The sequence below is a fragment of the Urocampus carinirostris genome, chromosome 20, assembly GCF_059441175.1.
Source record: "Urocampus carinirostris isolate Australia breed hairy pipefish chromosome 20, RoL_Ucar_1.0, whole genome shotgun sequence".
NCBI classification, from domain to species: Eukaryota; Metazoa; Chordata; class Actinopteri; order Syngnathiformes; family Syngnathidae; genus Urocampus; species Urocampus carinirostris.
Window position 1 is genome coordinate 27,588,097 of NC_142368.1, and position 23,269 is coordinate 27,611,365.

The 23,269-nt window shown below is 41.6% G+C and overlaps 1 protein-coding gene and 1 pseudogene across 1 annotated transcript in view; both read left to right on the plus strand.

Moving 5' to 3' along the window:
• Window positions 1-23,269, plus strand: part of znf106b (zinc finger protein 106b) — a 55,343-nt gene that overhangs the window by 13,718 nt on the left and 18,356 nt on the right. The window contains exons 6-10 of the mRNA XM_088325051.1: window positions 5,064-5,340; window positions 8,653-8,713; window positions 13,939-14,093; window positions 16,949-17,009; window positions 20,677-21,495. Coding sequence (XP_088181177.1) covers window positions 5,064-5,340; window positions 8,653-8,713; window positions 13,939-14,093; window positions 16,949-17,009; window positions 20,677-21,495 — 1,373 coding nt within the window. The remainder of the gene's footprint in view (window positions 1-5,063; window positions 5,341-8,652; window positions 8,714-13,938; window positions 14,094-16,948; window positions 17,010-20,676; window positions 21,496-23,269) is intronic.
• On the plus strand, window positions 10,128-10,273 carry LOC148346773 (5.8S ribosomal RNA; annotated as a pseudogene).

Sequence of the window (23,269 nt, forward strand, 5' to 3'; positions counted from 1 at the left end):
AAAATTGTGAAGAAGAGCTGCTTCCAGAATTTGGGGGAGCTTCAAAGGCAGTGGGCTGAAGCTGGAGTCCAGGTATCAAAAGCCACAGTTCACAGACGTGTCCGGGAAATGGGCTACAATAGCCGTATTCCCATGGTCAAGCCACTTCTGAACTCAAAACAACGGAAGAAGCGTCTGACTTGGGCTATGGAGAAGAAGCACTGGACAGTTGCAGAGTGGTCCAAAGTCCTCTTTTCAGACGAAAGCAAGTTTTGCATTTCATTTGGAAGTCAAGGCGCCAGAGTCTGGAGAAAGGCTGGAGAGGAGCAAAATCCAAGTTGCTTGAAATCCAGTGTGAAGTTCCCACAGTCAGCAATGGTTTGGGGAGCCATGTCAGCTGCTGGTGTTGGTCCACTGTGTTTCATCAAGTCCAGAGTAAATGCAACTGTGTACCAAGAGATTTTAGAGCACTACATGCTTCCATCTGCTGAAAAGCTCTATGGAGATGAGGATTTCATTTTCCAGCATGATCTGGCACCTGCCTACAGTGCCAAAACCACCAGTAACTGGTGCACTGACCATGGCATCACTGTCCTTGATTGGCCTGCTAATTCCCCTGACCTGAACCCCATCGCGAATTTGTGGGGTATAGTTAAGAAGAAGATGAAAGACACCAGACCTACAAATGCAAATGAGCTGAAGGCTGCTATCGAAGCATCCTGGGCATCAATAACACCTCAGCAATGCCACAGGCTGATTGCCTCCATGCCACGCCGGATTGATGCAGTAATCCGTGCAAAAGGATTCCCAACCAAGTACTGAGTGCATCAATGGACATTTTCAAATGTTTGATTTAGTTTTGCTGTTATAAAATTATTTTTTTACTTGGTCTGAGGAAGTATTCTAATATTTTGAGATAGGATTTTTGAGTTTTTTTCAGCTGTAAGCCAAAATCAGCAATATTCAAATAATAAAAGGCTTGAAATAGTTCAGTTGATGTGTAATGAATCCAGAATGTATGACATTTTTGTTTTTTTTAATTGCATTACAGAAAATAAAGAACTTTATCACAATATTCTAATTTTCTGAGACAGTCCTGTATATGTGTATGTATGTGTATATGTATATATGTGTGTGTATGTATGTGTGTGTGTATATGTATGTATATATGTATGTGTGTGTGTATATGTATGTATATATGTATGTGTGTGTGTATATGTATGTATATATGTATGTGTGTGTATGTATGTATATGTGTATATATATATATCTCTTAAAGTGGACATGCACCTACGATGAATGATTCAGACCCCTCCATGATTTGCCGTGGGAGAAATAACAAAATAGCAGGTTGTTCAAATGCTTATTTTCTTCACTCTATATAACAGTTGTGGTCAAGTTAACATCCACTTGTGAAGGATATAACGTCATGGCTCTCTTGAGTTTCCAGTAATTTCTACAACTCAGATTTTTTTCTGACAAAGACATTGGAACAGATAGTTCTTTGTTACAAAAACATTTTTGAAGTTTCGTTTATGACTTTATTATGGGTTAACAGAAAAAGTGATCAAATCTGCTGGGTCAAAAATATACATACAGCAACATGAATTAGCAATTTTGTGACTTAGACAGTTGTGTCAGTGAAATGAGCTTCATAGCATGGCCTCTCAACTTTTTGTGAGTGATTATGAGTGACTACCCCTGTTGACTTCTCTGAGGCCATTTAAATAGTGTTCATGGGATGCAAATGCACATAAACGCTACAATTTAAGTCAATGTAGCTCAGCATGGATCTAAAAAAGCAAATCATTGACTTGAACAAGTCAGGAAAGTCATTTGGAGCCATTTCAAAGCAGCTGCAGGTCCCAAGAGCAACAGTGCAAACAATAGTCTGCAAATATAAAGTGCATTGCTCTGTCAGGAAGAAAACACAAGCTATCCCCTGCTGCTGAGAGAAAATTGGTCAGGAGGGTGACTTTTTAACCGAGAATCGCCAAAAAGCAGATCTGCCAAGAATTACTAGCTGCTGGAACAGAGGTGTCAGTGTCTACAGTCAAGCGTGTTTTGCATCTCCATGGACTGAGATGCTGCAGTGCAAGAAGGAAGCCCTTGCTCCAAAAGCAGCACCTTAAGGCTTGATTTAAGTTTTCTGCTGATCACATGGACAAAGATAAGTTCTGTAATCAGACAAAACAAAGATCGAGATATTTGACCACAATATCCATTAATATTTTCGGAGGAGAAAAGGTGAGCCCTTTAACCCCAAGTACACCATGCCTTCAGTCAAGCACGGTGGTGGTAGTATTATGCTGTGGGGCTGTTTTGCTGCCAATGGAACTGGTGCTTTACATAGAGTAAATGGGATAATGAAGAAGGATGATTACCATCAAATTCTTCAAGAAAACCTAAAGTTATCAGCCTGAAGTTAGGGTATTGGGTGCAGTTTGGTGTTCCAACAGGACAATGACCCCAAACACACATCAAAAGTGGTAATGGAATGGCTAAATCAGGCTAGAATTAAGGTTTTAGAAAGGCCTTCCCAATGTCCTGACTTAAACCCCCTTGAAAACGCGTGGACAATGCTGAAGAAACAAGTCCATGTCAGAAAGCCATCAAATTTAATTGCACTAATTCTGTCAAGAGGAGTGGTCAAAGATACAACCATAAGCTTGCCAGAAGCTTTTGGATGGCCACCAAAAGCGCCTGATTGAAGTCGAAATGGCCAAGGTACATGTTACCAAATATTAGCGCTGCTGTATGTATATTTTTGACCCAGCAGATTTGTTCACTTTTTCTGTTAACCCATAATAAAGTCATAAAAGAAGGAAACCTCATTCATGTTTTTTTGTGACAAAGAACTATCTCTTCCAATCGGAGTTGTAGGAATAACTGGAAACTCACAAGAGCCAGGACATTATGTTATTCACAAGTGTATGTACACTTTTGACCACAACTGTATATAGTATTCCACAGTTTTGTGCAATCGTATATATATATTTTCCGCAGTCTTATTTGGCAATAAGAAGGGAAACAAACCAAAATTTGTCGCAAGATATGTTTTCACATGCTTGTGCGTTTGTTTAGGGTTGTGATTGCCCAGGGGGAGTAGCTCTCTCTGAGCCTGTTTTTCCTTGTTTTGAGGGACTTGTAGTAACTACCAGAGGGGAACAGGTCAAAGAGGTGGTGGCCGGGTTCAAATTGTCTTTTATAATCTTATGGCTCTGCTAAGGTATCGCAAGTGAGCTATGTCTTTTGGACTGGGCAGAGAGCAGCTGATGATCTTTTGGGGTGTTTTGATCAATCTTTGTATGTTACATCATCACTGTTTTTTACTACTTAAATTCTTCTCATTTAGTCAATTTAGATCAGTGGTGTCTCAACTGTGGCCTCCACCAGCTTTTTGTTGATCACTATCTATTTTTGAGCAGCCTGTGAGCAGGGTTCGTACGGGTGGTGAAAAAATTTTAAGAAGTCTTGAGTTTTAATGTTGGGTTTTCAACAGATTGAAAAGTGCTTGAATTTACGGTGAAGTGCTTGGAAATGCGTGAAATTGTTGCCATGTTTTTCAACACGCCCGTTTTAAAATGACCTTGAAAGTTCATTACCGTATTCTCCGCACTATAAGGCGCACATAAAATCTGATTTTTTATTTTATTTTTTATTTTTTTAAAGCTGACTATGCGCCTTATAATCCGGTGCGCCCTATATATGGATCAATATTGAATTACAAGGTCTCGCAACTTGCGGTAAGCAGCCACCGACTCCTATTTAGAAGAAGAAGAAGTGCGCTGTGCATACTGGGAAATATTAAACAACGATTCTCTTTTATTTGTGCGTTCCTATAAAGACCCTGAAATGGCTCCTATTAAGAGACACGCTTACAACGCAGAGTTTAAACTCAAGGCGATCAGTCACGCAGTAGAACACGGGAATAGAGCAGCAGCGAGAGAGTTCAACATTAATGAAATGATGGCCAAGTAAGGAAGAATAAACAACGTTTCCGTGGCAATAAAAGCGAGATGGCCACAGTTAGAGGACACACTTGAACAGTGGGTTATTGAACAAAGAGCAGCAAGTACAAGTGTCAGTACAATAACTATTCAAATAAGGGCAACAGCCCTGGGACGGGAACTTATTAACATTAAAGAATTCAGAGGTGGTCCTACTTGGTGTGTGTTTATGTTGTAGCGGGCAGAGACGGGAGTCGTAGGCGGAGTGTCAAACAAAGGTGTCAACGTAAGCTGCTTTAATGACATTTAAACTTGCAATCGAAACTTACAAAACAAAACACGAGAGTGGCTCGAGCCGGCAGAATTAAGAGTCCCCCTAGGAACTTGCTAACTGAACAATGGTTCCATGGGTGAATTATGTAAAACCCACTACAACGTTTTACATTTTACAGTTATTATGTTATTGCTTTACTGTTATTGTTTTGCACTTGTTGTTTTTGCACATTACAAATGTCACTATATTGCGATTGCACAAACGTTTAATTTACCATAACGGTATCAGACGCTTTCTTGCGTGTTGACTAAATGGAGGAAAAGTAAAATGTTATGCCTTGCTGTTGTTCAAAGATGTTAAAGATGTGTCATGAAAATGCTTTACCTCAGAAAAAATAATAAAACGGCTGTTTATTCATTTTGGGAGTGAATGGAGTTGTGGAAAGCTTGTTTGTTATCTATTAATAATGTTTGACTGACCTATCTGACTGTTTTCTTGACATTCCCTTTAGCGCGGCACTATCTAACGGTTGCATAACGTAACTACATCCTCTACTGTAGCCAAGTCAAGTTAAATCACATTTATTTATGACGCCCTTGATCACAAAAATGTCTCGAAGGACTGCACAGGATTACAATTACAAAATTGCACAATTACCTGATCTTAAACCAGCATGCACTTGTAGCGCCTTATAATGGGGTGCGCCTTATGTATGGAAAAAGTTTAAAAATATATCATTCATTGAAGGTGCGCCTTATAACACAGTGCGCCTTATAGTGCGGAAAATACGGTACTTGCCTTGAAAGAATTGGTGTCAAACGTTGCTATTAAACTGACCTTTGTGTCGTCTTTTCCCACAGGTTAAATTTGACCAACTCCACGCAGAACAACAACTCATTGGATCTGGGCGTTAGCGAAGACCTGAGCCTCTCCGAAGGCTATCAATGGGAATCTGTTCAAAACACTCGCGCCCCAGTCTCATCTTCTCATTTTTCTCCACCTCCCGCACTACGTCTTTCGACACCATACGCACCTGGAGCCTGTTTAACATCGGGTGATGCGCACATTGCCACGGCGGCGGAGACGACTGTAAATGTGGATGCTGACAACAACAACAAGAGGAAACACCAACCAGAAGTGAGCTTTGTAAAATAGTGAACTGCTTTTAATGTAGAAATGGCACGTCAAACATACCGTTGGATGATTCATCATATTTTCACGACCATAGGGCGCACTGTGTTAAAAGGGTGATGTCTCCGTAGCTAGTTCTATTTCTGTATTTGACAGAGCGCACCGCATAATGGGCCCAGGTGCTCTCTGCTTGCAACCGCGTTACAACAACACAGACAAGCATACAAGTTTGCGTATTTAAAAAGGCAAAAGCGTGGTTTATTTAAGTATTGACTACAATGTACAACACACGTTTAAAACATTTTTTTGGAAAAGAGCTGGTCTAAAGCAGTTTGGCACTCACATTTTATTACTGGTAATCCATGACATAACTGTCAAAATCCTGATCAGAACAGATTTGCTAAATCTCCATTAAAAGATTCACTTCCAGGGTCACGTTCAGAATCACTTTCTGAAAACTTGAACAGTCCCGCACAAGCTTCGACAATGTATTATTTTGATTTTAATCCGATATACGTTCCTGCGCCACCTTAGTCCCAGGCTTGGGTTTAAAAATGACACTGGTTCATGAGACAAAAGCACCAAGACAATAACAATAACTTTCAAATTGTTAGATATGCTACAGCGTTGGCATCTCTGATGCACATTAGGGTTCGGTCCAGTATAAAAAGGACACAATTTTAAATACAGTTTACAGTCAAGGTATCACCAACAGTCCCAGTTTTGGCTGTAAATCGCTAGATAATTCTTTATACGGAAGCTCATTAAACGATCTTTGTTCATTGTTGAAACACTTTATGATGAAAAGCCAAAGAACAAGCTTCAACCCAAAACAAACTTTTTACCCAAAAGCTCTAACAAGGCACGAAAAGCAGTTTGTAGGAATGGGCGAAGCTGTATGCTGGTCGTGCGAACTATTTCTCCTCGCCCAGTGCAATTTGCACTAAAGGTAAATATGTTGGTATCCTTGTTTGCTGTGTTTTGTGACATTTTTCCTAAATAACTTTTTCTTGCACCTTGTTTAAAAATTATTATTTAGGACAAAAATTACAATACTGTGCGGAAGGGAGACAAATTTTAAGTGGTATACAGGACTGTCTCAGAAAATTAGAATATTGTGATAAAGTTCTTTATTTTCTGTAATGCAATTAAAAAAACAAAAATGTCATACATTCTGGATTCATTACACATCAACTGAACTATTTCAAGCCTTTTATTATTTGAATATTGCTGATTTTGGCTTACAGCTGAAAAAAACTCAAAAATCCTATCTCAAAATATTAGAATACTTCCTCAGACCAAGTAAAAAAATAATTTTATAACAGCAAAACTAAATCAAACATTTGAAAATGTCCATTGATGCACTCAGTACTTGGTTGGGAATCCTTTTGCACGGATTACTGCATCAATCCGGCGTGGCATGGAGGCAATCAGCCTGTGGCATTGCTGAGGTGTTATTGATGCCCAGGATGCTTCGATAGCGGCCTTCAGCTTATTTGCATTTGTAGGTCTGGTGTCTTTCATCTTCTTCTTAACTATACCCCACAAATTCTCGATGGGGTTCAGGTCAGGGGAATTAGCAGGCCAATCAAGGACAGTGATGCCATGGTCAGTGCACCAGTTACTGGTGGTTTTGGCACTGTGGGCAGGTGCCAGATCATGCTGGAAAATGAAATCCTCATCTCCATAGAGCTTTTCAGCAGATGGAAGCATGTAGTGCTCTAAAATCTCTTGGTACACAGTTGCATTTACTCTGGACTTGATGAAACACAGTGGACCAACACCAGCAGCTGACATGGCTCCCCAAACCATTACTGACTGTGGGAACTTCACACTGGATTTCAAGCAACTTGGATTTTGCTCCTCTCCAGCCTTTCTCCAGACTCTGGCGCCTTGACTTCCAAATGAAATGCAAAACTTGCTTTCGTCTGAAAAGAGGACTTTGGACCACTCTGCAACTGTCCAGTGCTTCTTCTCCATAGCCCAAGTCAGACGCTTCTTCCGTTGTCTTGAGTTCAGAAGTGGCTTGACCATGGGAATACGGCTATTGTAGCCCATTTCCCGGACACGTCTGTGAACTGTGGCCTTTGATACCTGGACTCCAGCTTCAGCCCACTGTCTTTGAAGCTCCACCAAATTCTGGAAGCGGCTCTTCTTCACAATTTTGTTAAGGCTGCGGTCATCTCTCTTGGTTGTGCAGCATTTCCGGCCACATTTTTCCCTTCCCACAGACTTTTTGTGGATATGCTTTGAAACTGCACTCTGTGAACAGCCTGCTCTTGAGAAATTTCTTTTTGTGTCTTACCCTCCTGATGGAGGGTATCAATGATGGTCCTCTGGACAGCAGTCAGATCAGCAGTCTTCCACATACTTGTTATTTAGTTTACTGAACCAAGCTGAGTGTTTTTAAGGCTCAGGAAACCCTCGCAAGGTGTTTCGAGTTAATTAGATGATTCAGGTGATTAGTTGAATAGCCTACTTGTATACTTTTTCATGATGTTCTAATATTTTGAGATAGTATTTTTGAGTTTTCTTAAGCTGTAAGCCAAATTCAGCAATATTAAAATAATAAAAGGCTTGAAATAGTTCAGTTGATGTGTAATGAATCCAGAATGTATGACATTTTTGTTTTTTTAATTGCATTACAGAAAATAAAGAACTTTATCACAATATTCTAATTTTCTGAGACAGTCCTGTATATGTATTGATATGGGAAACATTATTTTTTTAAATAAACAAATGTTCCTTTTGGCCACTAGAGGGCAGTAAATGATATACTCTTAGCTTTAGTAGGCCCAGCCTAGTAGTTTTATCTGATGTACAGTAGTCTAATCGTATTAAACCTCAAGTGCTAAAACTTGTTTTTTATTTATTTTTTATTAATTTCAAACCGGAATGACAATTAAGGCAAAAATTGCTTTCTTTTCATAGCTTGGACTTGAGTTTGTATGGCGCAGTGACTTGGTTCAGGTGTAAAACTGTCCAAATAAACCATTGAACGAATTCAATGCCAAACATGAAAGTATTTTTTCTTCTCATTTTTTGATTAAATTCGTTATGCTTAGAAAAGTTGCTTTGTTAACCATGATTAATCTATGTAGGATGGACTGCAAACGTATGCTGAATGGTAAAGCATAATACTGAGAAACCATGATAAGCTAAAACAAAATTTGATTTGACATTCTTTTGCTGATCTGGCCCACCAGAGAACAGAAAGTCTGCATCTGGCCCTAGAGCCTGAGTTTGACATCCATAATATAGTGGTTCTTTTTATTTTTTTGACTTGGAGACTAAATAATTTTGATTTTGTTTTTGCAGGATAACGTCATTCCTGATTCTGAAGGTGACTTAAAAAGGAGGAAAACAATGTTTAAGAATGGTAAGACGATTATTTCATGAACTACAACTAGCTGGGCTGGGGTGTCAAATTCAAATGGACCAAGGGAAAAAAATAAATTAAATTTGACGACAAGCCAAGGACTGCTCAATTATAGAAAATGAAAGAAGCTTCTTATGCTAATTGCTAATGTCGTTCTCTTCGCTGCTAGCGACGCCTAAAGCTAAAGCGATGCCAGGCATTACTTAAACCTCTTATTACCATGGAGGCGCAAGCGCTATTTAAATTACCGCGACTCCACGACTGCTATAAAAAAAAAAAAATCAATCAAAGTACTTCTCCAAAACACCCACATGGTGGCAGCAACTTCCCACAATTGTATCTCACAGGCATCTGCATGTGGCAACGGACCAATTTAAGGTGAGTAATGACGCACACATGGTTTATAAATAATGCAATTTGTAAATGCATTTTTTTTGTTACCTATTACCAAGAAAAAAAATTTGAATCCTTTGAACATTACTTTATTAGTTTTGATTGCCAAAGGGGCAATCAATCAGGTTACTGATGGTTATGTATGATGTGGGTCTCTGTCTCCTGGAATTGATTTTACCCCATAAAAACGCCATAGTGAAAAATAGTTCACAATATATGGACAACTGAGAAAGCAAGACTCAAAGACTTTTTTTTTTAATTTATGACAGTTCATATTTCCAGTTCCAATCTCCACTTCATTATCATCCTGAAAAATCCAAGTCTGTTTTTTGTATTCGTTATTACATTGACTTTACATAGTTAAGGTACATATTGCCAGATATTGAAAGTTTAAGTTGTTCGGGGAAGAAAAGGGCCAAAATTAAGCACTCGTCACATTATTTGTGACTCATTCATGGCCAAAATAATAAAATTTATCAATACATACGGTGTATCATTTTTAAGTACAGTGGGACCTCGCTACTTTGCGGTTCAACGTTCGCGGCTTCAGACCCCCCCCCCTTTTTTTTTTTTGAAGGGGCGTCGCTACTTGTCAGATTTTCACTTTTTGTGGGTTTTTTCGGCGGAACGTCAGAGGACGCGGGATAAGGTGGCCGGCTGGATGGTACGTTATCGGGGGCGGGGGGTCCCTCCCGGGCCGTGCGACGGAGCGAGTTCGGCGGACGCGGTGTCACGCGGCGCGAGAAAAGGCGGCAGGCGTGATCGGGCTATCCCCGTAACTGGGGGGAGCCTGCTTGTCAGACGACCCCAGTCGCGCGGCGGGCGAAAGGCGGCAGATGTGCGCGGGACCCCCGTAACTGTGTCTGTGTCGTGCGTATCGCGCCCTAAAGTACCCGCGCCGCGGGTTAGGGGCTCGCTCGCAGGAGCGACCGAACGGCACCCGCGGTTCGGCGCAAGTAAAAACCCTGTCGTGAATTTGTCTTCGATCGTCCCGGGCGGACGTAAAATCGCCCAGCTGTACGACTCTTAGCGGTGGATCACTCGGCTCGTGCGTCGATGAAAAACGCAGCTAGCTGCGAGAACTAACGTGATTTGCAGCTGCGACTGTCTGTCAACCAGTTCAGGGTGTCCCCTGCCAACTGCCCGGAGATGGCTGGGATGGGTTCCAGCCCCCCCGCGACCCTAATAAGAATAAGCGGTGCAGATAATGAGATGAGATGAGGATTGTATTTATTTATTTATTTATTTATTTGAAGGTGTGCCGCTACTTTGCGTATTTTCACTTATCGTGGGTGGTTTTGGTCCCCATTAACCGTGATAACCGAGGTCCCACTGTATCTACTTTTGACAACCCCTAGCCCTACTGACAAACGATCGTTTGTAAGTTAAATTTGTTAGTAAGTTTCAGTGCTATATTTTGTATGGAATTTATGTTTAAGGTTTAAGTAAGTATGTTTAAGGCTTGTATAAGTAACCTGTATTGTTTTGTACTAAAAAAATAAACATTTAATAAAATAATATGGTCTATAAAGATAAATAAAGTTAAGTTCAACTTTTGGAAGTTGAGCTTTAAGAGTTAAGCGACTTCCTCCTCCATGGTTAAAGTGGCCAAAATATAAAGCAATCCAACCATTTTCTCAACCGCATCAAGCTATCTTATTCCACTTTCATTTGAAACGGCTCGCCTCTTCTTTACAATTTACACCAACTATATTGAATGGATGCACGAGATATTAAACAATAAAAATGTCAAAGTTTTTAGTGCGCTGGAGAAAATCTAATGGAAATACAGGATGGTAGTCTTCCTGCTGGGCATTTCTGCCTGATGCGCCACCTCCGGCGCCTTTGGAATGCTCCTGTACCCTGAACACTCGGGTCTGACCGGGTCATCAGCTGGGGGACCACCTGTCATTTATATTTCGCTCCTTTAACCCCAGGACATCTCCCGGTGCGGAGCGAAGGCTGGGATGTCTCCCTTCTAACCCCACTAATGCCCTAGGTGTTGCTTGAAGGCCCCCAGCTCCTGTCATTCCTCCGCAGCCACAGCCAGAAGCTGTCCTTTTCCGCCTCTTCTGACAGTTGCTCTTCGGTTGCCAGCTCCTGTGCATCCAAGATTGCTGAGCAGGCGGCAGGTCGACGAGCCCTCAAAACCCCTGCACCCCACTTCCACTGGGCATACTGTAGTTTTCCAGCCCACCTCCCTGCACTCTGCTGCCAGGTCTTTGCACTTCGCCTGTTTCCTCTCATATGCTGCCTCTATTCCCTCCTCTCAAGGGACAGTGAGCTCAATCAGGAGGACCGCCTTGCTGGCTATAGACCACAGCACTGGCCACAATGATGTTTCGGCAATCTCTCTGGGAAACTTCAACTGCCTTTGTGGGTCAACTTTCATTCTCCGTTGCTTGGGGGGAGGGCAGCCTTCCAGAGTGTAACGTGCGAGAGGCATTCATGTTTTCTCGAACCTTATCGCCAGCCCTTGCAAACTGGAAGATGTAATATGATGGAGGAGCTTCCTGTCTGCAACCTTTGATTATCTCTGGCAGCTTCTTTAGGACAGCATCATGCCGCCATCTTTACCTGCCTGAGAGAATATGCCGAAGGCTCGCATTAATGGTTCTACAACGGGGACAGATTGCATCAATGCCAAACCGCAGATGTAGATTTTGGGGGCAGGGTAGTGTGTTTTAGGTTGCCCGGATTAGAAATCTGAGCCTTGCTTGAGGTATCTTCCGCAGCTCGGAAGACAAAGGCCTGTCCTTGACCCCTTTCCATGTTATCCAGATGCCCTGTTGGCTCTGGGAAACGGCTTTGATGGTATGGCATTCCTGCTCAGACCTTATCACTTCTGTCACAACCATCTCTTTCTTCTCCCGCCTAGAAGCCTCTGACCAGAAGAGGGTCGCGTCGCTCCAACCGAGACCTGCCCACCCTACTTGGACCCTGTCGACCATTTGCAATGTTTTCACCTGCCGATTGCCTGGTCGACCTCTTCTCCCTTCCACCTCCTTCCTGTTTGAACTTTGGTGCCCGCTGATTAACCAGATGGTCAGAGGACTCTCTCAAATCTATAACCATCCGGCCCTTCTCCTTCTTGTATCCAAGGCTGATGGAATGCAGCGGCAGTTGGACTATGTTCCGACCAAATAGGCCCACGTCTGAAAGGCATCTTGGCGGCCCCAGCCACTTCCTAATAAAAGAGTTTGCCAGCCTGTCCATCTATCTTGCCAGCGAGTAAGGGACCTCACTCACCCTCAAAGGCCACATCACCAGATGGTATAGTATGTGCTGGTAACACCATACTTTGCATTTGCCTGGGAGCTGGCTCTGATGAATCCTGGCTAGGCCATTCGCAAGCTGTTTCTTCACAGCCTCTGCCGCCTGTTGTCTGAGAGGTTTGCTGTGTAGAAGCGCCCCAGGATACGGATGGGTTGCTTTGATAGTAGCGGGATCTTCTCTCCCTTTGCAGTGAAGATGGTATGGTTGTCCCTGATACCTTTCCTTAGGGGGACAGGCTTTGGGACTTAGATTGCTTGATCTTCATTCTTGCCCAGCATACAAGCTTATCCTCTTCAGCAGTCCTGAGGTGCATGCTGATGTCCAGAGAATGGTGGTGACATCATCCATGAAGCCTCGCAATGGTAGTAGCCTTTGGCCAGATGAGGATGATTTAGAAAGCCGTGATGAGCAGTATGGGAGAGATCGAACATCCCATTGCTATGCCCACTTCAAGCTGCTGCCATCCTGTTGTGAAGTCCTGGTGAGCACAGCACATCTGCAAGTCTGCGAAGTACTTGGCCTCATGCCTTTAATGCAGTCTGACGTGTGGAAGAAGTCCAAGGCGAAGCTGATCAGCTCGTGCAGGACGGACCCGTACGCGTTAGCAAGATCCAGCCACACAACATAGAGGTCGCTCTTCTCTCTCCTTGCCCTTTGTATTTGCTCCCAAATGATTGCCGAGTGCTCCTCAAAATCCTGGGACACCAGCCTTCTGGCATCTTGTGTTAGAGTTCTGTTCCTTCGGGATGAAGATTTTAACCGCTCTCCGTCGCTCTGAAGGGATGATGTTCTTTTTCCAAGCCACCTGCAGGAGTTTACACTGGATTTTCAGGATCCCCTGGCAATACTTGTACAGCTTGTATGATATGGAAATACGTTACCTTTTCCAACTCACACCTGCATTTCCTCAGTATTCTCAAATCAGTCCAATTCCATTCCAGTCGTTGCTGTGAGGTCTGTCCGTTTTGGCCCTTCCACCTCGCCATCCAGAGGGCCGTCGGGTTGTTTTTCTCTATTTTACTTTGTAGTGCGTTTGGGTGTCATTTTACAGAACTAGTGGGTAGGGTGACTAGCCCCCCACTCTCAGTGACTTTCCTGCAGTCATCCAATCTTTCCTGGTTGTCCTTCAGTCTTTCCTGAATGCTAACTGCTCTTACACAGTATCCACTGGATCTTGTCCAGAAAAAACTAATGGAAATACAGTATAGAATGTTTACATACGAGCAGGATGGATGCTGGGTGACCTCTCACAGTGCTACAAGCCGGTAGCGGTGGAAAGAAGCACTACAGTACTGTCCCGTACTCTGAAAAAGGTGCACACAATACAAAATCTAACTTATGGCAAGACTGGCCGCAAGTTTGACATCCCCAAAAAATGTTCGTATCTAGCGTTTTTCGTTAGTAGGGGAGCGTCTGTATTGCTATGAGAATTACATGGTACAAGTATTGGGATATTTCAAAGTAACATGTGTTTAAGACTTTATTTTGCTTACTGCAAAAAAAAAACAATTAACGTGAAGAAAAGTTATAACGAGGTATTGTATCTCTTTTTAAAGACAAGGACCCAATGGATACGCTTTTGAAGGTATCGCTCCGGGAGGAAGAACTGAGTCAGTCGCTGCAGAATTTGGACAAGTCTCTGGTCCTGGCCCGCAACGACTTACAGGCGGCCTACACCCAAGTACAAAGACTGATGTTGATGAAGCAGCAGGTAACCATGGCAATAACCCAAAGTGTACCATACTTTACGGACTATTAGGCACACCTAAAAAAAATACAAGGGTTGAAAAGAACGCCTTACAAACATGTCCGCCTATATACTGGAAAATACTATGATCAAATTGGAAATGCATAGTTAGAATGATACTGCATATGGTAAATGTTCTGTCCTTAAGGGGCCGGTCACACAGACATTTGCGGCTGAATCACGGCCAGAAATTTCTGCCTGTGAGGCGGACGCTATTGGACGCTTTGAGATCGCCATACAGACGAGATACAGCAGTGCTTAACACGCGGTCGGAAATTCGTGCGCGGGTGGCAGCGCGAAAAAGTTTTGCGCTGCTCAAAACTTAAGGGCCCGGTCACACAGCCTTTCACGGGCGTATCGAAATTTCTGGCCGTGAAGCAGACGCTGTTGGGCGCTGTTGGACGTTTTGAGACCGCCATATAGACGAGATACAGCAGTGCTTTACTCGCGGTCGGAAATTCACACGCGGTTGGCTGCGCGAAAAAGTTTTGAGCTGCTCAAAAGTTTGAGCACGTGTTAAACCGCGTGCCGCACACGTGGTCAACACGAGGTAATGACGCGGAAATGACGCGGAACGACGTGCTCTGGCCGCGGCCAGGGCGTGGTTACACATGGGTAGGACGGGAAATTTCAGCGGGTAATCGTGGGTGGAGCATGGTAATAGCATATTCTGCGCCTGTATCGCGGTGTTATTACGTGAAATTAGCGTGTTACGCGTGTGACGGTCAAACGCCTTTCTCCGCGTATATACAGCGTGATTTGCCGAGCACACGTCAGTTGTGCTCGAGACGTCAAGAGGGTGAACATGGATCCCCGTCAGCGTAGTGACCTCGTCTTAATCCATTTTTATTTTTTGACATTTCTTTTCAAGATAATAAAATAAAAATGATGCCATAGCTTGAAATCTTGATCTTCACGAGACTGTGTCTCGAGCGGTTATGATTTCTACAGCCCGGTGTTATCCGAGAAATGCATCCCTGCCGAGATTTGCATCCCCTCGCTACTACAACCACTTTTACCTCGTTTTATCTCACTTTTAGGGAATGTAATGGCGAACATATAACCAAAACCACTTCATCTTGCATTTGTTGGGAATGTAATACAACTTAAACCATTCCGTCTTTGTTTTTGTTGTGAACGTAATCGAACGGTAAATCCTCCCCCCCTCGCGTGAACGCGCATTCTGCTGCGCTTCCAACAAAAGCGATCGTATTCTATATAAAACGCTTATTAAAACAATAAAGCGAGCTAATTATAACAATTGGGAGATCCTAGTCTATATAACGCGTTTATTTAAACAATAAAGTGCGATCGTATTCTACAAAATGCGTTTGTTAACGCGGATGAAAAAGTCACCAACGTCAATGCACGCTTCCTACAAAAGCGATTGCAGCAGAATGCGCGTTCACGCGGGGGGTGGGGGTGTTGCGTAGGAGTCGGATTTGGGCACAACACCGGCTCGGGAGCTTTTATACCCGTGGTCCACACGAGAAAATGACGCAGAAATGACGCGATGAGGAAGCGGAACAGTCGCCGGCGTCTGTTTTGCGGGCATACCACCGATGAACAGCGGGTTGGCCAATTTTGCGCATTTTCCATCGCGGGCAACCACGGGCAAAAAAAAAACGCAAAATTTTAGCCGTGATTCAGCCGCAAACGGCTGTGTGACCGGCCCCTAAGAAACATGTATTCAGGATTTGTACGGGTGCTTGAATTCCTTGAAAATGCTTGAATTTTAATGTTGTGTGTTCAAGGTTTGTGATAACGAAAATGGTTCTCTGCAACCTCAGTGGAAATGTTTAAATCTAGGCTTAAAACACACTTCTACTCTATACCATATGTCTAACCTATATTTTTTGTTGACAATATATGTGTATTATTTGTTATTGCAACATCCATTGCAGACTGGTCATCCTGGAAGTGGGATTACTACATGTGCGGTCCCTTCTCAAGGTTTCTTAATTTTCCTCATGTTGAGGTTTTTGAGTTTTTCCTCACCCTCATGTAGGTTTTAGATCAGGAGATGGTGTAATAAGTCTGTAATAATAGTCTGTAGTTTGCAATAACCAGTGCAGTCCTTTGAGACTTTGTAATTAAGGCTTTTACAAATAAACATGACTTGAAACACAACTTATCATGTATAAGCTAATTGCAACAATTGTATTTTTTAGGCTTTCATTCAATTAACAGTTGTATTTCAATTATTTCAGATGATTTTATCCAATTGTTTATACTTTTCTATTCTGCATGTTTGGTTCACAATCATTTGTGCTTGTGTGAGGTCACTGTTCTGCCTTTGAAAAACATACATAGTGGTCCTAGAGCACCCTTATTTGGTTAACATGTTAATTGTTTGTTGCTAAAAGGGAAAACAATGCTGAACTTTGACAGCAGCACAGTAACCATTTATAAATGAATTAATTTTAGTGGTGAAACAAGATGTCATAATATTAATTTATGTTGATGATATAAGTTATTTTAATCAATGGTTGCTCTGTAGGTTGTGTTGGCGTGTCTTGGGCAAGTACAGCCTGGTGGCACCCATCCCTCTCCAGGCTAACATGTTTCAACCTGGTCTTTAACTGGGGACCTTTCGCGTGTTAGGCTAATGGGCTAACCACTGCACTACGGAAACCCTAGCTCCTCTTGAGTTTTGGTTCCATGCACCTTTAAGTCCAGTGCTTTTCATTTATGAAAAATATATCACAAAATACTTTTTAGGGGGTGTGCCTTATAATCCGGTGCACCATATAGTGTGGAAGATATGGTAATACTGGCAATTAAAGACTCTTTTTCTCTCTCCCCGGTTTGTTTTTCAGTGCTCAAAAGAGGTTGACAGTTTGAGAGCCAAGCGCATCGAGATCCTGCAGAACATGCAAGGTACCTGGATACAATCGGCGAAGTTTGCGTCTTATCTCATTCAATGTCAAACGTTTCTCTCAAACTAGCTAATTTTTTGCCATTTTGACTCATTTTTGTTGTCTTACAAAAATTAGTTCTGTAGCATATAGGCATAACAAGAAAACGCTTTAACCCTCATCTTTCATTTGAAATAAAATGCCAGTTTTCAAGAAAACTTCTGAGAAAATGGCTTTTTGTGAAAGTATGCATTTCAAGCAGAACTTTCACTTGGGTCCTTTTTTTGCATTTGTGATACGTCCAATATCTAAACAACGATTTCCATGGACAACACAAGGGCATTTTTGTTGCAAAATAACAGTACAGGACTGTCTCAGAAAATTAGAATATTGTGATAAAGTTCTTTATTTTCTGTAATGCAATTAAAAAAACAAAAATGTCATACATTCTGGATTCATTACACATCAACTGAACTATTTCAAGCCTTTTATTATTTGAATATTGCTGATTTTGGCTTACAGCTGAAAAAAACTCAAAAATCCTATCTCAAAATATTAGAATACTTCCTCAGACCAAGTAAAAAAATAATTTTATAACAGCAAAACTAAATCAAACATTTGAAAATGTCCATTGATGCACTCAGTACTTGGTTGGGAATCCTTTTGCACGGATTACTGCATCAATCCGGCGTGGCATGGAGGCAATCAGCCTGTGGCATTGCTGAGGTGTTATTGATGCCCAGGATGCTTCGATAGCAGCCTTCAGCTCATTTGCATTTGTAGGTCTGGTGTCTTTCATCTTCTTCTTAACTATACCCCACAAATTCTCGATGGGGTTCAGGTCAGGGGAATTAGCAGGCCAATCAAGGACAGTGATGCCATGGTCAGTGCACCAGTTACTGGTGGTTTTGGCACTGTGGGCAGGTGCCAGATCATGCTGGAAAATGAAATCCTCATCTCCATAGAGCTTTTCAGCAGATGGAAGCATGTAGTGCTCTAAAATCTCTTGGTACACAGTTGCATTTACTCTGGACTTGATGAAACACAGTGGACCAACACCAGCAGCTGACATGGCTCCCCAAACCATTGCTGACTGTGGGAACTTCACACTGGATTTCAAGCAACTTGGATTTTGCTCCTCTCCAGCCTTTCTCCAGACTCTGGCGCCTTGACTTCCAAATGAAATGCAAAACTTGCTTTCGTCTGAAAAGAGTACTTTGGACCACTCTGCAACTGTCCAGTGCTTCTTCTCCATAGCCCAAGTCAGACGCTTCTTCCGTTGTCTTGAGTTCAGAAGTGGCTTGACCATGGGAATACGGCTATTGTAGCCCATTTTCCGGACACGTCTGTGAACTGTGGCTTTTGATACCTGGACTCCAGCTTCAGCCCACTGTCTTTGAAGCTCCACCAAATTCTGGAAGCGGCTCTTCTTCACAATTTTGTTAAGGCTGCGGTCATCTCTCTTGGTTGTGCAGCGTTTCCGGCCACATTTTTCCCTTCCCACAGACTTTTTGTGGATATGCTTTGAAACTGCACTCTGTGAACAGCCTGCTCTTGAGAAATTTCTTTTTGTGTCTTACCCTCCTGATGGAGGGTATCAATGATGGTCCTCTGGACAGCAGTCAGATCAGCAGTCTTCCCCATACTTGTGATTTAGTTTACTGAACCAAGCTGAGTGTTTTTAAGGCTCAGGAAACCCTCGCAAGGTGTTTCGAGTTAATTAGATGATTCAGGTGATTAGTTGAATAGCCTACTTGTATACTTTTTCATGATATTCTAATATTTTGAGATAGAATTTTTGAGTTTTCTTAAGCTGTAAGCCAAATTCAGCAATATTAAAATAATAAAAGGCTTGAAATAGTTCAGTTGATGTGTAATGAATCCAGAATGTATGACATTTTTGTTTTTTTAATTGCATTACAGAAAATAAAGAACTTTATCACAATATTCTAATTTTCTGAGACAGTCCTGTGTATTGCAAGAACACTGAACTGAGGGTTCGTACGGGTGCTTGAAATCCTCGAAAATGCTTGTATTTTGTGTTTTCAATGTCAGGAATATCCTTGAATTTTGGGTGAAACGCTTGAAATTGTTGCCGTTGCCATGTTTCTTGACAGTCTGACTCTATAAACCATGCAATAAAACTTTTTTTTAAAGTGAAAATGACTTGTCAATATGATGATGTCATGTGAAGTGTCACTGCCCCCTGCTGGTTGCAGCCAAGAGGACAGTTCTATTTTAAAAAAACTGCTCACTGAGAAGAGCTTCTCATTAGACTCTCAAACGGCTCCCCAGATTTGTTATTTTTTTTCAATTATATATTATTAATAATATGAACCAATTTTTTTAGTAATTAGGTATTTCATATGTTCTGAAAAACACATGAATTATAAATAAAATATTCAGAGATCTACAAAAAATCGTAACATATGAAACAATTTTAACTTTTAACACATTGAACAGATTTAAAGTTGAACAACCACACAAAATCTTTGAAAACGCTAAAATAACAATTAAAAATATTAACCCTTTAGTGCTATAAATAAGTTAAAAAAATGCAAATAACTATTCACAATTCTATTTTAACCAATTTAGCCAAAGATCCCCTGAAAAACACGCAAAAATATAAATTAAAATAAGTAAAACAAAAACTAAAAGATCAGCAGTTGGTTAAAAGATGGAATGCGCTATGCTTTGGAAAAATCAATGTAATCAAAATTTTTAAGCTTCTAATATGAACAGTACTTTTTTTGTATTCCGTATTGAATTGAATATTACCCAACGCGTATTGAACACTTTCTGTGTTTGTAAACAAGTATGACGTTTTGAAGCTGCTCGTGAATTGTTAAAGCAGAATGGAAGTTTATACCAGCCCATTGACACAAAATCATCGATAGGGACAGCTCAAAATAACACAAAGTGTGTGCTAGCAGCAAGATAGCTACTTTATTTTCGTCATCAAAGTCAACAAACCCCAAAAGTGTTCTTTTAACCGGCGCTGGATTTGTTTGAAGGAACTGGAAAACTAGAAAAAAAAAGTATTTAAAAGTGCTTAAATAGTGCTTGAATTTGACCATGAAAAAGTGTACAAACTAGGGCACTTTAGTTTCAAAATAACAGTTTAAAACACTGAACTGATGCATGAACTTTGCAAGAACCTTTCAGCGCCCGAAGATTCTGGTAGACGGATCACACGATTTTGGTCATCATGGCGATCACTGTACCTTAGGCGACCACGTTCCTGTGGACGTGCATGGAACGTCATCCCTCTCTAACCAGATCATGGCAATGGGACTTAGACCAAGAGTTAACTGCCAGTATTTGTCCATGCCTCGCGACTCTCATCACACTGCTTCACTAGGCCTACTTACCATATGGGGCCGTTTACACACTTTCACTGCCTAGGTATAGAAAGTAGCCTCTTGTATGTGTAGACAAAGATCTGATCAAAGCCGCTCCTGCCATCTTATTGTGATTTATCATACTGAAACCATTCCCAGAGGTTTGATAAATAACGATGAGCAGCGCCGAACCCTGTATAATAGTTATTTTTAAATAAAATAATAAAAATGTATTTTTAAGTTTTGGCACTCAGGATCAATGCTTTTGCAAACTTACAAATTTACAGTATGACATTGATTTAGTTAAATATGTCCTTCTTATAGATTTTGTGTTCTTGTCTTTTCTAGAAAAGTACTCGGGAATATCAAAAGTGGTGCAAGCTCCGATGTGCTCAGCAGAAACTTCTACGGTTCATGTTCAGAGTCTTACTTCCAGATCCAGCCCTGAGTTTCTAGCCCCTTGCACTGGACCTACACCTAGCGTCCTAGCCCCTCCCACAGGGTCCTCGTTTAATTTTCTAGCCTCTCACAACGGGTCTTCCCCTAACCTCGTAGGCCCCTTCAATGGATCTTCCCCTAATCTAGCCCTTCCCCTTGGGTCTTCCCCTAACCCTACTGCTCCCACAGGGCCCTCCTCTATTCTCTTATCCCCTACCACTCAGTCTTCTCTTAACTTGGAGGCTCCTCCCATGTTGACCTCCCCTAACTCACACTTTCCCCCTAGCTCCTCCCCTAACCTAGCCCCTCTGCCTAGCTTTTCTCCAATCCCCCAAGCCCCTCCTCCTGGACCTTCAACTAGCCACCTTGCCTCTCCCACTGGTATTCAGTGTAGCCCCACTTTGGTGGCCTTCCCTGCATCGTCTTTTTCTACGCCAGCAGGAATCAAACAAGAACTGTTGATTCCGCCCCTTTCAAGAGAGCTAGGTCCAGATGTCCAGACAGGGCCCTTGCCTCTGGTGCCAACGCCCACTGTGACTCCTCCCACTTCAGCTCCTGACCAACGATTGGAGCAAGTTAACACGAAGGAGCAAGGCGAGAGCTTTTCAATAGACAACATTGTCGTCACGGAGGAGAATATCATGAAGGAAAATGTCAAGGAGGAGATTATGGAAAGATGTTTCCTGGCAGAAGTCGCTAGCGGTAACAATGTGAATCTTCTCGTTAAAGGTATACCCAGATTCGCAAACATGCAGTGTGAGGAAATAGTAAATGGTTTTGTATAATACAGTATTCCAATTGTTTTTTAAGATAATGCTTTTTAAAAGTGCCTGTTTCGTCTTTGACATCCTGAGCTGTGACGTCACATAAGCAGGGTTCGTACTGGTGCTTGAACTCTTTGAAAATCCCTGAGATTTAATGTTGTTTTTTCAAGGTCAGGAAAACGCTTGATTGATGGGTGAAGTTCTTGAAAATGCGCAAAATAGTTGCCATTGCCATGTTTCTTGGTAGTCTGACTATAGACCATGCAATAAATGAAGGGGGGAAAAACAAGTGAGTAAAAATGACGCACACACACCTGCTCTTGTGGCTTGTCATTTTGGTGTTGTCATGTGAAGTATCACCGCCCCCTACTGGTCGCAGCCAAGAGGACAGCTCTATTTAGTAAGGTGGCTTTTTCGGCTCGCTAAGAATTTTTTTTTATAATGTATAATCAATTATGATCGAATGTTATGCACCAAATCATTTAGAAATGGGTAATTTTGTATGTCATACAGGGGATCCCTGAAAAACAAATTAAATATAAATTTGAATTTTCACAAATCTACAAGTCATGTTTATTTGTATACCCCTTAATCACAAAGACTCTAAAAGGGCTGCACAGATCAAAGACTATTGCAAACTACTGACTATTATTACATCATCCCTTGATATTGTCAACATAAAATATAGGTTATTCTATAGAATAGAAGTGTGTTTTAATCTTAGATTTAAACATTTCCACTGAGGTTGCAGAACGAATCTCATGGGGAAGAGCATTCCACAGTACCGGGGCCCGAATAGAGAACACTCTCAAACCTGAGGATCTCTTCTTGGCTGTTGGGGATTCCTCGTAGACCAGCATTTTCAGAGTGAAGGCTCCGGACCGGAACATTAGGGGGAGATTATATTATATTATATTTGAAAGATGCATGATTTTGTATACTACCAACAGAACCTTAAAATCACATCTTAAGCTAACAGGGAGCCAATGGAGGTTAGCTAAAATCGGGGTAATGTGATCAAACTTTCTCGTCTTAGTTAAAAGCCTCGCTGCAGCATTTTGTACGAAGGCTCTTGATTTTGGTCTTGGGGAGACCGGAGAGTAGTACATTACAGTAATCGAGACAAGGTAATAAACGCATAAATTATAATCCATTCTTTTATCTCAGTGAGGCAGGCCTCCAAATTTCCACAGCAGATTCCTCCATCGGAAGATATAGATGAGTGTCATCTGCGTAGCAATGAAAACTGATATTATACTTGCGAATAATATCACCTAATGGAAGCATGTAAACTGAAAAGATTAATAGTCAACTCAAAATCCCTGAAAGTGCAAAACAATAAAATGAAACATATGAAATATATTAACTCTTCATTGCCATAAATAGATGATGAAATGCAAAAAAATAACTGTTTACAATTCTATTTCAACCAATTTAGACTTGGATCGTCTAAAAAACACGCAAAAATATAAATTAAAAAGAAATAAAAAGCAAAAGATAGGCAGTCTCTAAGATTTAAATATTGAATGCACTATGCACTCTCAATATCATTGAAATCAGCCCAAATGTGTCTAATTTCTCTGATTTTGATGCATACAGTCCTTAGATTTTTGGTGTTTTGTATTGAACTCAATTATCACCCAACACTTATTTAGCCCTTTCCATGTTTGTAAAAAAGTGTGACGTAGCTACATTTTTTAAGCAGAATGGCAGAATTCATGTCCATTCATAGCAGCCCA